Source organism: Sinocyclocheilus grahami, unplaced genomic scaffold (genome assembly GCF_001515645.1).
Source record: "Sinocyclocheilus grahami isolate Dianchi unplaced genomic scaffold, SAMN03320097.WGS_v1.1 scaffold32.1, whole genome shotgun sequence".
In the NCBI taxonomy this organism is placed as follows: Eukaryota; Metazoa; Chordata; class Actinopteri; order Cypriniformes; family Cyprinidae; genus Sinocyclocheilus; species Sinocyclocheilus grahami.
In genome coordinates this window covers 839,267-854,644 of record NW_015505211.1, presented here as the reverse complement: position 1 = coordinate 854,644, position 15,378 = coordinate 839,267, and the positions used below count along the sequence as shown (strand labels likewise).

At 39.2% G+C, this 15,378-nt stretch overlaps 1 protein-coding gene across 1 annotated transcript in view; it reads left to right on the top strand.

Annotated features, from left to right (window-relative positions):
- Nucleotides 1-345: 345 nt before the first annotated feature.
- The window catches only part of LOC107576664 (mediator of RNA polymerase II transcription subunit 13-like), a 115,670-nt gene continuing 100,637 nt past the window's right edge, over nt 346-15,378 (top strand). Inside the window, exons 1-2 of the mRNA XM_016262810.1 lie at nt 346-926; nt 4,937-5,171. Of these exons, the coding sequence (XP_016118296.1) occupies nt 861-926; nt 4,937-5,171 (301 nt within the window). The 5' untranslated portion in view covers nt 346-860. The remainder of the gene's footprint in view (nt 927-4,936; nt 5,172-15,378) is intronic.

Below are 15,378 nucleotides of genomic sequence, written 5' to 3'. Positions count from 1 at the left end.
CAGACCCAATTGAATTAGTAAAGATTGATTTACATTTTTAAAGTATTATTATGAAAAAACAAAACAATTTTTTTAAAACAAAAGGGAAATATGCATTTATTTATTCTTTATTGTTTTCTTTTCCCCACAATTGCCTGTTGGAAAAATATTAAAATAACATGCAAGTTTAATTGGGTATTAAATGGGTTAAGTGACCACTAGGTGGCGCAGAGTTAAAGTCTGCCAGTTGTAAGTGTATTTGCTCAGCGGCGCCCCTAGCGGCAGCGCCCGTCACTTACAGTGTTGCCACGCCCCTCATGACCGCCGAGCAGCCAATGGGCTCCGGGAGGCAGAGTTCTCCCTGTGGCCGCCATTAGAGAAAGGAATCCATGAATTCAAATGGAAACCAGCAGGAACACAGACGGAGTATACGCTTTTAAATGAAAATGAGCCATTTCATGTAGTCTCTGGTCACATTTCGACGCTTTTACCGCGGAATGTTTTTCGTTTTTAAACCGCTTTCGGTGGGGATGGTGGTATAAGAGAGTCGTTTTAAAGCTAAAACCGTTTTTAAGCCAAGGGGGAGGGGGAGAGTTGCCTCTTTTTGCTCTCCTTTTTTCTGTTTTAACAACACATTCCTCTGTTTTTAAATGTAATCTATTCCCTCACAGCCTCGTCGACGGTTGAGGCCGTTCTTTTTAAAATACTAATTCGGGCTGAACGCGGGAGGCGCGAGCGATCGAATGGGGCTGTTGAATTCCATTCCCCCACCGATTGTTTAAAAATAATTCCGTTCACATTCGACTCGAATTCGGAGAAACGTTCATTTTCTTTTTCCATGGGAAGCCCGATGATGGGATGTTCGTGCGCGCAGTGAAAGGATGAGTTCTTGTTTCGTACCGAACGGGGCCAGCTTGGAGGACTGCCATTCCAATCTATTCTATCTGGTAAGAGATTTAAAAACTAAAAGGAAAGAGCAGCCATTTTTAGCCGCCTAGCCTGCTAACATCAGCCCCAGCGGAGAGAGAGAGCGAACAGGATCAGGGCCCAGTGTATGTGTGTGATACAAACACATGCTGCTTGTTTATTTGCTTATTTGTAAGCTTTTCTAAAGAGATTACATGTTTGTAGAGTTTTGCAGCAGATGGCTTAACGCAAACCTACTGTGTGTTTTGATTTTGTGTGTTTGTAAATTGCACGCAACGAAGAGTGTTGACAAAATGAAAGTTAAAGTTTCCCTTTTAGCAACACTTTGTGCAAGTATAAATTAACGTTACTCTGCTATTTTGTATATATTATTTTGGGAGTTTTCAAACTCCACGTTCTTATGTTCGGCGGTGTTTACAGAGATGTTTACACGCGTCTCCACACTTATTTTGTGTCATTCTCCAAAAACGTGCGTTTTGTGTCTCTCAAATGTGCGACTTTAGCAATGAACAACTAACATTTCTTTAAGCATTTTTAAAACACATTAACATAAAAAAAAAAAAATGTTAATCATCTTCCATGGGGATGGCATGTGTTAACAACTTCTTGCTTTATTGGCAAATATGGGAATGGGGCATTCCTGGAGCCTGCAGGGTTGTTTACGGCACTTTTCTACTCTCTAAACACACACACTTTTACTCACATACTAGTGTCCCATTGACTTTTATATTGTTCCGAGATGAAGCTAATTATAATTACTATGGACCAGCCCTGCATTTTTAGATTTGAAAACAGACGTTATTTGTTCTGTGTATGCAATTTTTGCTATATTTGACATTTTCAGAAATGTGTCCTTCAATAGTACAACAAAACAAGTGCACAGACACACACTCACGAACAGTGTCAAGGCATTGTGGTGAATTATATAACTTCAGCTTATCCAGTTTAATGCCTGCTCTGTTTTATTACTGCCACAGCACAATCTCTGATATTGTCTGAAGATGGATGGCTCCACTGAGAGCTTGTTTGCACACTTTATTGAATGTATTGCTTGATGATTTGAATATGAATAGTTGGAGTTTTCCAGAAACTCATTTTTGTGTGCTCAGTCTTGGAAGAGGCCTTTTTTAAAATTTTGTTACAGGTGTGCCAACTTATTTTTCTCCTCCTCACGTTTTCCCCCAATGTCATTTACTTTTGTTTTATGTGAGGTCTGTGAAATGTTCAGATAATAAAAGCCTCACTATATGATCATGCAAAACAGCCCATCTGCATATTTCTCTGTACATGTAAGCTCTTAAAGTGTTTGACCCCGTTTTGTTTTGCTTGGTGTAATTTTAGCACACCACTGTAAGGCTCGGCTCATGGGAAACTCTGTCTCACCTCAGCACACACATTTGCTGCCTCATAACACATGCTCATCTAAGTTTTAGTGCATAATATTAGCCAAGCAGGTGGAGTAAATATGATATTGAAATTGAGCAATGAACTTTAATAAGCATCAGCCAACATCTTTTTAGCCAACAAGATTGTATTAAATGTTTGTTTATTCACTTTGTCTTGAAAAAGTGCTTGCCAGAGGTGAGCTTTAATGTTGTCGGTTGCACATTTTCATGCAATACGTTGCAGATAAATTGTGGCTTCCTGAGATTGACATTTCACGTTTTGTTGTACTAGTTGGGTTAGTGAGGTCGTTATGGTTGTGAAAATCTTTTAAAGATGAAATCTTTCAGTTAAATGGATTGAAAACAGGCACAGTTTTTATCTTGAGTACATGTGAAGCTATTTTCCTGTCATTGGATCGTCTCCAGGGGCTATTGGTCTTTGGGCACTGATTGACTTTTTTGAGTGGCTGAAGCAATGTGAGACAGACGCTATTGATAAGCATCTCTTGGGAGTGAGAGCAACAGAGAAAGCATCCAATAATTTCGGGCCATGAGATGGAGTGCGTCTCAAGGAGGTTGTTGGTGTCACTTCACCTGTAGCTCAGCTGTTTGCTTTGATTCTCCTGAGATGCATCTGCTGTCGTTCCTGGCAGCGCTCAGAGTTCTTGTAAAACTTTAGTGAACTTTAGTGAGATGTTGTGACAAAGGAAGAAGTTATGTGGAGGGCCATGACCCAACAAACCACTCAAGTTTAAGTGGAAATTCAAAGGAGACAGATTCTACAAGCCGAACATGACTCCTGCCCTTAAAACACACACTCTTTCCATTGATGTTTTTGCATATTGTGGTCATTTCTAATTTTAAACCATCTTGAATTCCATCAAAAAAAGTTACTTTTTGGAAAACAAGAATGTTGTTTTGGAAAAGTGGAGTGCTTCATGAGGTTGTTTACATTCCTCTTACATTTCTGCCAATTTCTTCTTTATACATTTAAGGCCATTCTGACCCGAAACCCCCCCCCCGTCAGCTGTCAACGGTCTAAATTTCGACCGCTAGATTTGTCCCATTTTTAGTTTCAGTAACTAGTGTGTAACAGCTTTTGCTGCTGTATTTTTTTTTGAGCGCATCCTCTGCAGATGTTCTCTTTGCATATTTTGCAGGTGTTTGATCTGCACTCCTAAGTCAGATGGAAATATTTTCCAACAGCTGCAACAAGTTTTACTTTGCAACAAATGAGCATTATTGTGAACATAACTGCGAACAACTGTTTTTTTTCATCTCTGTTTTTAGCTGGCAATGCACAAGAGTAAAACACAGTCCTTATTAAGGGTGCTCCGATCAGGATTTTTGAAGCAGCATCTGCTGATACGATATATGTAATTATCTCACCTAGTATATGTTTGATCATGCAGTGCATATTTGTTTTTACAATGGGGCAGTTGCTGCACAATAGCTTACACACAGCGCAAGCCTGATTTTGTGAGCTGCATGCAAGGCAGCCTTGTGTGTGTGCGTGAGCACACCGTCTCTAGGAGAGAGCGTGAGTGCTAAATGGTTTAAACACTGGCAAAACTTAAAAAGAAATGCAAATGATAACCTTTGGTGATGAGGCGACACTACCTCGATTGTGCAAGTGACAATTCCTGTGTCAACTGTGCAGTGTGCAGCTAGTTTATAGTGCAGACACGATGTGGTAATTTGAAGCCATTTGCGCATTTTGAGAGGGAAAGAAAGAGTGTGCGGTGATTCACTCGTGTTGTTTGTGAAATTATGGCTCACAAAGTTTTCAAATTACTTTGTTAGTAATTTAATAAAGAAATATGAATTGTACCTCACCTTCAACATTATAATTATTTTACCTGTGCCGGACAGAGATTGAGACAGTGCCGCTGCATGTCATGCCAAATCTCTCACAGCATGCTGGCATGTCGTCAGCTTGAGATCAGCCTTTACAGAGATGGCCGATCAAACTTCCCAAAGCAATTATTAGCCAATAGTGATCAGTAGCCGATCAGTCGGAGCACCCCTAGTCATTAGGCTTGCCAGTGGTTAGGGTTTTCAGATTATAACTGTTAATGGTTGTTTTTGTTCTGTTCACTTTATAAATGCTGCCATCTAGGTTTATAAAAGCTGAGGTCTGCATGACCTGTCCTGCTAAGTCAATTAAGGATGTGCATAATAACATCACTCCATGTTTTATTTGTTAATTTGTGCTCTGATAATGTGATTTTTTTTTATTCCCTTCCATATTTTTTGTTCCTGTTTTCTTTGCTTTTTTTGTATTGAAGGCCTGCTTGCTTTGGTCTTCAAAAACACTATTTTTTTTAAAGCCGTTTTTTATCTATCCTGTGCTTCACTCATTGTTTTTCTGATCTCTCCTATCTGTATCGGTCTGAGTGTGGCTGAGCATACAACAGATCATTAAGGCAGGATTAACTCCTGGGCTGGGGTCCATTAAGAATTTCATAGCTTGAGCGCTGCTGGTCTAGGATCTGTTCCATCACATCAATGCCGTTTATCTTCGGTCTTAAAACCAGATAATAGATCAGCACTAAGACTTTTAGATGCTGCTGAATATGTGTGTCTCTTCGACAGTGGTGAGCAGCCTTACTGACAAAAGCTAACACAATCTCTCTTTCTCACAGGCTGATTTGACAGGGATAAAATGGAAGAGGTACGTGTGGCAAGGTCCGACCTCGGCACCCATCCTGTTCCCGGTCACCGAGGAGGACCCCATCCTCTGCAGCTTCAGCCGCTGTCTGAAGGCGGATGTGCTGAGCGTGTGGAGGCGGAGCCAGAGGCAGGGACGCCGGGAGCTGTGGCTCTTCTGGTGGGGTGACGATCCCAACTTCTCTGAACTCATCCACCACGAACTGACAGGTAAGCTTTTTAGCACAACTGAGTTTGTTCCAGCTGCCAACTTAGCAAGTACTGGTGCTTTTGTATCAAGTTGATATATACATAAAAAAGATGTGGTGATATGGTATCATGGCACCACAAAGTACCTTTTCGTGCTGTCTAGGTAAGCAGCTCACTATGTTTCACTGACTCTAACGAAAAGTCCTTTTGTTTTGCGTTTTTCAGTTTCTTTTTTCCTTTTCGCCCACTATATCTCTCTTTCTCTATCAACTGTGGTCTCTCTGAATTTCTTCCTCCTCCTTCCTCTCTCACACCCACACACTCTTTGCATGTGCATTTTAGTTACTTGTCATCAGAATGTGCCATAGGCCCAAGCAAAGGTCTTTGATTATTGTTTCTACAGTCCCAGTTTAGCAGTCAGTGTCTGTTGCTTGCGGATTAACCTAAAAAGTGTGCCATTAAGTTTATACATGTTACAATCATTTGAATGTTTACAAGAGCTGTTAGAGTGACAAAAATAGATCAAGAGCCTTCTACTTGTGTTTGAACCGACTGGTCTGAAGGTGTTTGATTAATCTCTGTAGAAGTGATCACTTGTAGATCTGTGTGACAGGAATGATGTGAAATGCCTTTATAATTGTGTTTTCTTTTAAGATCAGTTCTCGCTCTGCTAACCCTTACCTGAGGGTTATTGTTGTTTTGGGTTAGTGTTGCATTGTATGAAACGGCAGTGGAGTCTGTGTGATGCCGTCACATCTCATCTGATGTGTGTGAGTGCAAATCCCTTGGTTTGATAAAAGACAGAAATAGGAAATATCGAAGAAGTTTTGCCTCATTTTTATTTCTTAAGCTCTTTGAAGGATGGAATAATGAAGAGCATCGAAGCATGAACGAGCAGAGAGCATCATGGACGTCTGCGGAAAAGCTTTCATTTTCCACCTTTCTTTCCATGCTTTTTTCCCCTTTCCTTTATGGACCAAGGAGATGGACCTGCCCCATCTTTATTCATGCTTTCTTTTACAGTGAGAAACAGAAGGAAAGAAAAATGGGATTATATAGAGAAATAGGAAGAGGCGATTTATTTATTTTTTCCTTTGTCTATTGATCCTCCCTCATTACCGTTCATTGTGCTGGAGGAGGGACAGAAATGGAGCCTTATGGGCAAAAGAATGACCAATTCACCCATTCTATAATATCCCTCTCCACAAGAGATATTGCTGTATTTTTCATTCGTTTGTGGAGATGTTTGCTATAGTGGCTGCATCCCAGTTGTGCCTCATGACTAGGGATGGAACGATTTTTTTGAACCACGTTTTAGGGATGTAACGATTACCGGTTTGATGATAAATCATGATAAAATTCCCCACGGTTCGTATTAGTGTTTCATTCACCGTATTCGATTATCATGATTTGAACAGTTGAGGATAAATAAATACTATCCAGCATAAAGCACAGTTTTAAGTAACAGTTTCACGTGTGCACAGCACCCAGAGTAGTTTCGTTTTGTGTGAAATCATGACGGAAAAGCTGAGAGGTTTTAAAGGGGTCATATGATGCGATTTCCTTTCTCTTTGGAGTGTTACAAGCTGTTCGTGAACAGATAAGATCCCTAAAGTTGCAAAGACTAAAGTCTCAAACCCAAAGAGATATTCTTTATAAAAGTTAAAACTGATCCACACCCTCCCAAAATGCCTCATTTAAACACGCCCCCACATGTCTACGTCACAATGTGGGAAGATTTGCATAATGCCGCCAAAATGTTCACGCAAGGAAAGAAGGCGTAACTTTATTGTTGCTGCCACCGCAACCGCCATGTTGTGAAGACGCTGTGTGTTTCGTTGCGAAAGCGAAAATTCTTTGTTTGGCCTTCCAAAAGAGGACACGACTAGAAATCAGTGGTTAAGTTGTATTTACAACACTCTTCCAGAACAGTTTCATCCAAAAATTCAGATGTGTGCAGCGCATTTTATGGAGGACTGTTTCCTGATCCTGGTAGAGTAGACTACAATGCTGGCTCTTCTGACTCACAGTCTGTAAGTATGTTTTCATATTTAAAGAATTTGCCACTTATAATTCAAACGCGAGTTTTGAGCAGTGTAGAGTAGCGCTTGTTGTTCGTCATTTCATTCGTCATTGTTGTTCATCACAAACGCAGACATGGTTTTATGTTTCCGCATAAACGCATTTCATTACACCAAATACACAAAATAATGTTCTTTTTAGCAACATCATATGACCGCTTTAAAAGAGTGCTACGGGAATTATACAAAGGAATATATGAATGAATTGATTATATAAATGTACATCAGAAGGTTCTGATTATCTTCATAAAAGATTTGATAGCATTTTGTTTTCATTTTCGCTCTATGTAATAATTAATAAGTAGCAATGTTGCTTTGTCCAAGGAGATTACGGAAACCACTCTAATTCTAATGTTCCATAAGCGCCACTTGCTGTCAGAGAGTGGATTTACAGAGCGTTACATTTACATTCAGTCTGTGTGCAGTTTGGCCAAAAAAAAATTGACCGAATTTGCATGCCCTGCTGTAAATTTTGACTGGTTGGTGAAAAACTAGCTTATGTGGAATTCTACACATTTAAACAATTCGGAGAAGGTATCTAGAATTATTTATGGAGCAGATCAAATACATATAATTTATTAATTATAATTTTGATTTAAAACTTTTCTTTAATGGCTGAAATGTGAGGATTACCATTTTATGGGGAAGTCAATTTGCCACTTATAATTCAAACGACTCGTAACCCAAGGTTGCGGGTTCGAGTCTCGTACCGGCAGGAATTGTAGGTGGGGGGAGTGAATGTACAGCGCTCTCTCCCACCTTCAATACCACGACTGAGGTGCCCTTGAGCAAGGCACTGAACCCCCAACTGCTCCCCGGGCGCCGCAGCATAAATGGCTGCCCACTGCTCCGGGTGTGTGTTCACTGTGTGTGTGTGTGTTCACTGCTGTGTGTGTGCACTTTGGATGGGTTAAATGCAGAGCACTAATTCCAAGTATGGGTCACCATACTTGGCCACATGTCACATCACTTTCACTTTATAAAACTTTTTTAAAGCTTTATTTGAACATTTTGTACATGCTATTAGATAAACTAATATGTTGTCAGTTATGTTGTCATTTAAAATCCGGGCATCATTGGTAATGTTATTATTTTAGTGTTTATGCAAACAAAAAGTAATTTTATTTATTGTTTGTTGATTTTAAATGCAAAACTTGAAACGATTTGTGTGTCAGAACTTTTTACATTTCCAGCACATTTTAACAATACCGTGATAATACTGATAAACCGTGATAATTTTGGTCACTATAATCGTGATAAGAAATTTTCATACCATTACATCCCTACACATTACTCTCAGAGAAGTCAGACATATGCTTCTCTCTTCCTCTTGACACCTCTTGTTTCTTTCTTCACTTGTTGGTCTCCAGAACAGGGTTACCACAGTTCTGGAGACCAGAAATATCAAGGAAAATTTTGAATGATTTTTAGGGTGATCATAAATTTTAGTAGTAATAAAGTTAAACCTAGCTCTAAAATATTTATTTGGTAAGAGTTTACTGCTCGTGAACAGCAAGAAAAGTCAAGGAAGTCTTTTAATTGCTCAAAAGTTGTAGGGGAAACTGTCAGAAGTGCTATATTCAAGTGTTAATTTTATTGCAGATGAAATTGCGTTTAATTTTATTCAAGTGCTAATCCAGATTTTCAAATGTTGCATTAAGCGGTGTACTTTTAATTGGTTCCTCTTGTAGGCATCTGTGGTTCTCTGTTCATCTAATTCAGGATCAGATAAAGTGTCAAGCAGCCTGTTTCAGGACTAAATGTTATGCTTGCGGTCATCTTGAGATCAGCAGGGTCATAGCGACTTGACCGTCTCTCCTTGTAACAGACTTGTGAACCTGCTGCTCGTTCAGCATCTCTCTTGACACATACTTCTTGATGTCTTTCTCACAAACACGCATGCGGTCGTCTCTCTGCTGGCTCTCATACAAACACAGCGGACGGGATGCAATAAACTTTAATCTCTTAAGACACATGCGCGTAAATATATTCCCCTGCGCTGGACCACAGAGCACCTGATTTAGATCCCTACTGGCACCCTGGCAGTGAAGGTGTGAATCCGTGAACAGCAGGTCCAGTGAGACTTTAAAGGGGAAAGAGAGAGTGAAAGATGGCACTATCACTTCTGTTGTACAGTTCACTTGAGGAACACATGTCTCAGAAGGTTTCAAGAAGCAAGTGAATGGGCTGGAATTCATGTGTCCTGCCATAATTAAATCTTGTGTAAAAAATACATCACAGGAGACTCATAAAAGCTTGAAAATCTGAGGATTTGCATTAGACATAGTGGCTAGAGCTGCATCACCATATTCTCCACTCTGTATCAGCTGTTAACTCGGTTTACACCTGGTGTTAACATGCATCTCAAATAGTGATCGACCGATATATCAGCCGATATTTGGCATTTTTTCAAATATCGGCATCGACCGATAAGTTTTTCCTGTTTGCCCGATGCGTTTGAGGCGCTGAGAACGGCAGCACACATGTGGGCACACAGTGCTCACATTCTCCCTCTTGTTCGCTGTCATCGTTAACAGTTCTGTCCACGGACAGAAGTATGTCTAATAATCAGAACGGTTAAACAAAGGAATTAAAATGTATACAAAAAATTATTATAACGATTGCTTTTATATTAGTAATAGAAAAGCAAACATTATAATACTGTCTCGTTTGCCGTCAGCATTCAGCATATACGCAAATCTTTGAATGTCTATTAATGAACATTTAATTTCACAAACCTTGCAAACTTAGTCGAATCTAGTTGAGATCTTGTGAAGTGTGCATTTGTATCCTGCATGATCCCGTATGCTCTGCGTGACGGTCGGTCTGTGTGAATTGAATGCGGACAGGAGGAGAGTTCAGCTTCACTGTAGATGCGCAATCGACAATTTTAACTCGTGATTTCAAATTATACTGCGATTTATCCATTTGCCCCACTGCCATATTCATGTAATTTTCACTGTGTGCGGCATTTAAAATGACTGGTACCTTGGCTTTATTTAAAAAAAATATGATTCCCAATGCACACAAACTTCCCAGATTACTTACTGCCCTGTTGGTTACAATGTTGACGTTTTATTAAATATTTATTTTTTTGTGAAAAATACATGGTCATCTAAAGTATAAGTGTGTTTATTTTACACATTTATTTTTAAATACATTTTCAAATGATTTCAAATTTCTTAAATATTAATTAAAATAAATACAATTATATCGGCCATTGGCCACCATGCTTTCCAATAAATCAGCTGTCAAAAAAACAATATCGGAAAGAAGTCTCTTATGCTCACCAAAGCTGCATTTCTTTTAATCAATGTATGCATTAGTGTTTACATTACAAATACAGTGTGGTCACATGATTTTTTTTACTTTCGTTGAGTGTGGTTTTAATAATGTAATCCACAATTTTTTTTGAACCACGTTTTAGGGATGTAACGATTACCGGTTTGACGATAAATCATGATAAAATTATCCACGGTTAGTATTACCGTTTCATCTTTTAATTATGATTAAAACCGTATTAGATTACCGCGATTTGAACAACTCATGATAAATAAATACTGTCCAGCATAAAGCACAGTTTTAAGTAACAGTCTCACGTGTGCACAGCACGCAGAGTAGTTTCGTTTCAAGTGAAAAAGGGCGGAAAAGCTGGGAGGTTTTAAAAGAGCGCTAAGGGAATTATACAAATGAATATATGAATGAATTAATTATATGAATACCTCTGAAGGTTCTGACTGTCTTCAGAAACGATTCGATATCATTTTGTTAAAGGAAGTGTTCTTAATCGCAATATTGCTTTGTCCACGAGTTTACGGGAAACAGCTTTTCCATAAGCGCCACCTGCTGTCAGCGAGTGGATTTACAGAGACTTATATTTACATACAGCCTGGTGTAGTTTTTGTCTGGCCAAAAACAGCCTGAATTTGCATGCCCTGCTGTAAATTTCGACCAGTTGATGAAAAACAAGCTTATGTGGATTCTACACATTTAAACAATTCAGATAAGTTATCTAGAATTATTTATGGAGCAGATAAAATACATATAATCGTTTATTAATCAATTAGCATTTTGACTTGTATCTTTTTTTCTTTTATTTAAAGGCTGAAATGTGAGGTTTACCTTTTTATGAAACTTTTTCAAAGCTTTATTTGAACATTTAGATTAATTTTACTAGTTGATGGAAAAACAAGCTTATGTGGATTCTACACATTTAAACAATTCAGATAAGTTATCTAGAATTATTTATGGAGCAGATAAAATACATATAATCGTTTATTAATCAATTAGCATTTTGACTTGTATCTTTTTTTCTTTTATTTAAAGGCTGAAATGTGAGGTTTACCTTTTTATGAAACTTTTTCAAAGCTTTATTTGAACATTTAGATTAGATGTTTCAACATGCTATTAAACTGTTGTCAGTCAAGTTGTCATTTAAAATCCGAACATCATTGGTAATGTTATTGTTTTAGTGATTATGCAACAAAAAGTCATTTTATTAGTTGTTTGTTGATTTTTAAATATAAAACTTGAAGTGATTTATGTGTTGGTACTTTTTTAACATCTCCAGCACATTTGAACAATACCGTGATAATACTGATAACCGTGATAATTTTGGTCACTATAATCGTGATAAGAAATTTTCATACCGTTACATCCCTACCACGTTTACATTTGTATTCAGCTTGGCCCACTTGTGATTGGATGTTAATACAATAGTGTAACTCAGAGGCTTTGTCTGGGGCTGTTTCAGCTCAGATGTTGGTGTCTCCACATGTTTATCCATCCATGTATGTTTCGTCTCATAGTTTACCCCCTCGTCAGATCTGCAGCTTGTTAAAAGTCTTAAAATTTTGCGGCAAGTGCCATTCCTGTCTGCTAACTAATCATTCCCGTCCCAAGGGAAGAGCAAGTGAAGGAAGAACTTGACGGATCTTCTGAAGCCTTGTCACCGAGCGAGTGGAAGAAAACATGGAGTGCTGTTTCAGAGATGTAATGAGACAGGAGGCCATTTGGCTGATGTTTGAGAGGCAACTTTACCCGACTCTGAATGGAACGTGGGAGAGAGCCAATCCCAGCGATCCGCTTGCTATGTGATGGAATGATCTGGAATAACCGAACTGCCATTGGAGTAAATGAGCATCTCCTTGGTAGACCACGGCCCTTTATTTTAATGTAAATGTCCGATCGCCTCCCCTCCCCCTTGCTGCTCTCTCTCTGTTCCCATCGGTGGCGCTTGCTGATGTCGGTTCTATCCAGGGGCATCCACAGAACGAGACATGAATAAGGTCTTTTTTCCCTCCTACTTTCTGTCTCTTTTTCTCCCTCCCCTCTGCTTTTCCTCTCTCTCCCTTTTGCCTCCCTCCTTCACTTTTTTCCCCTTTCCTCTCTCTCTGATCTTTTTTGCATAGAAATTAAGGAGCTGTAGTCTGTCTGTAAGGGTAATTGCTGTAGGGCTCATTTCTTCCTAATTTTTCCTCCTCTGACAATCGTCTGCTACACTCTCTCGCTCCCTCCCCCGTCTGCCAGTCTCTCTGTGGTGTGAGTTGTGCTGGCAGCTTCTCTCTCCCTTCCTTTTTCTTCCTGTTCTCTCTCTCCCTCCTCTGGGTTTTTTCGCGAGGGCTACCTGTTTACCGCATAGCTCAAAGACAGCTGCTGGTGATAACCCATTATGCTGAAGGCTGACGGGCTTTCAAGCTACAAAATTAGGGCTCATAGTCATACCGACATTTTTGCTTTAATGACATGTTTAAATTTATGATTTGAGGTAAAAGGGAAGCGATGTCTTTACTAAGAGTATTTTCTTCCATATATTGGTTTACAACATAAGACGGTATACAGAAGTTTGTTTTATGAGGCACTAGTGGCTCTAAAAAATTGAGATGGGTTTTCCACCAAAATTATTATTTTTTTGTCTTTTACAACCAAATTTTATTTACTACTACTAACTTATTATTATTATTTTCTTTCACAACCAATGGTCATTTATTTATTTATTATTATTATTATTATTATTACCATTATTTATTTTCTTTTACAACCAAATTTGATTTAGCTATTTAATTATTTGTTTTGTTTTGTTTGACAACTATTCAATCATTCTAAAATATTGGGCAAACCTATTTTGGATCATTCTTAAGTTTTTTTTTTTTCTGTGTGGGGCCACTATAAAACTAACTGTTCCATGTAGTATAGAAATTACACATTGAACCTTTAATATGTCTGCTAGTGTTTTTGTTTTGTTTGACAACTATTCAATCATTCTAAAATATTGGGCAAACCTATTTTGGATCATTCTTAAGTTTTTTTTTTTTCTGTGTGGGGCCACTATAAAACTAACTGTTCCATGTAGTATAGAAATTACACATTGAACCTTTAATATGTCTGCTAGTGTTAGTTGGAGCAGTAAGCCAAGTATAATGAGAGCCCGTCAGATGCAGTAATTACAGATCAGCTTCTGAGAGTCTCCCACCAACATAATGGCACAAGTTGTGATGAACACTTTTAGTATTTGTCCGGGTGTCACGTAGGCCATGACTCTTAAGCACACTGGTGGTGTGTTTGCGGTTTGACTGGAGCTGTTTGTCAGGCACATGAGCCGTGCATTTAAGAGCAGGAATCTTCTGTTGGCAAGCTGTGTGTAGTGTGACCCCTCGGGCCACAGAGCTGAGCCGCTCAGAGAAAAGGTTCTTTGAAAACATGTTGGATCCCATCGACACCGAGAGAACTGAGTGCACTGGAGGAGATGATGTCTGCTGTTGGCTTCCTCTGACATCACTGCGTGTCTGAAGACTGTAGCTTCCGCCGTTTCCTCAGTTTTAAACAGACTTTGGATACCACAACAGTCAAGCAACATGATCAGACAGTCACACATTGTGCCAGATGCCTACCAGAAAACAACATGGGTCTCGTACAAACACATTCTGTTTAGTGATAAAAAGACATTTCTAGGTCACCTGAAATTGGTGTTATTTCATTTGTTTTATTGAAGGAGAAAGATTTGGGTTGGTTTACACTGCTGGTGGTTTGCTGCTCTGCATAACGCGCAAAGCTCCTCTTTGTTCTTCTCACTGCGTGTGTGAGGTCTGATTTGTATTTTTTCCCCCTGTTAATCTTGTTGTGCCGTTTGACAGTTAAAGGGCTTTGTTGCAAGACTGTGTGTTATTTTTGTAATGCAGGGCTTTGGCTGTTTCTGTTGAAATGTGCAATTGCTGTTGTCAATAACAATCTATTTTATGCCCTTACCAGTAATGCTTGCAAACATCAGTTTACATTGTGCTTGAAAGTTGCTTGTGTTTGGGTTAATGGTCAAGACCTGCAGACATGTGAAATAGATCAATGATTATCTGTCCCTTTTAGCAGGAAGGAACCTGATTTAAACCGGTTTATGGTGGTTTTTGGACAGTCAATGAGAAGCATTTTCAGTAAAGATGCACCAATACAGAGTTTTTGGTAATGCTTAGACTTTTTTTTCTGGATTCTTTAAAAATGGAAAGTTTAAAAGAACAGCGTTTATATGAAATACATATTTTTGTAACAACATAAGTCTGTACTGTCACTTTAGATCAAATGAATTAGGGGTGGGAATCACCAGAGGCCTCACGATACTATATTATAATGACTTGTAATGTCTTTTTATGCGTTGCGTTGCATTGTGCCGCGTAAACATAAAACTCTGCCTGCATTTGTGATCGGAGAAATGACAAACAACAAGCGCTACTCTACACTGCACAAAACTCGTGTTTGAATCATCATTGGCAAATCCTTTAATTGAAAACGTACTTACAGACTGTGAGTCGGTCATTGTAGTCTACTCTTCCAGGATCAGTAAACAGTCCTCCATAAAATGTGCTGCACACATCTGGATATTTGGGTTAAACTGTTCTGGAACAGTGTTGTAAATACAACTTAACCACTGATTTGTAGTCGTGTCCTCTTTTGGAAGACCAAACAAAGTAGTTTCGCTTTCACAACGAAAAACACGGTGGCCTAGCGTGAGCGGAAGCCGCGGCTTAACGTGAGCTGAGGCCGGGCTAGAGTGAGCTGAGGCGGCGGGGTTGAGAACGGCGCACCCGGCGGATTCGACGAAGGAGTGGCAACCACATGTGACAACCCCGGGCTGGACTCCGCGTCGTCCACGGTGAAAG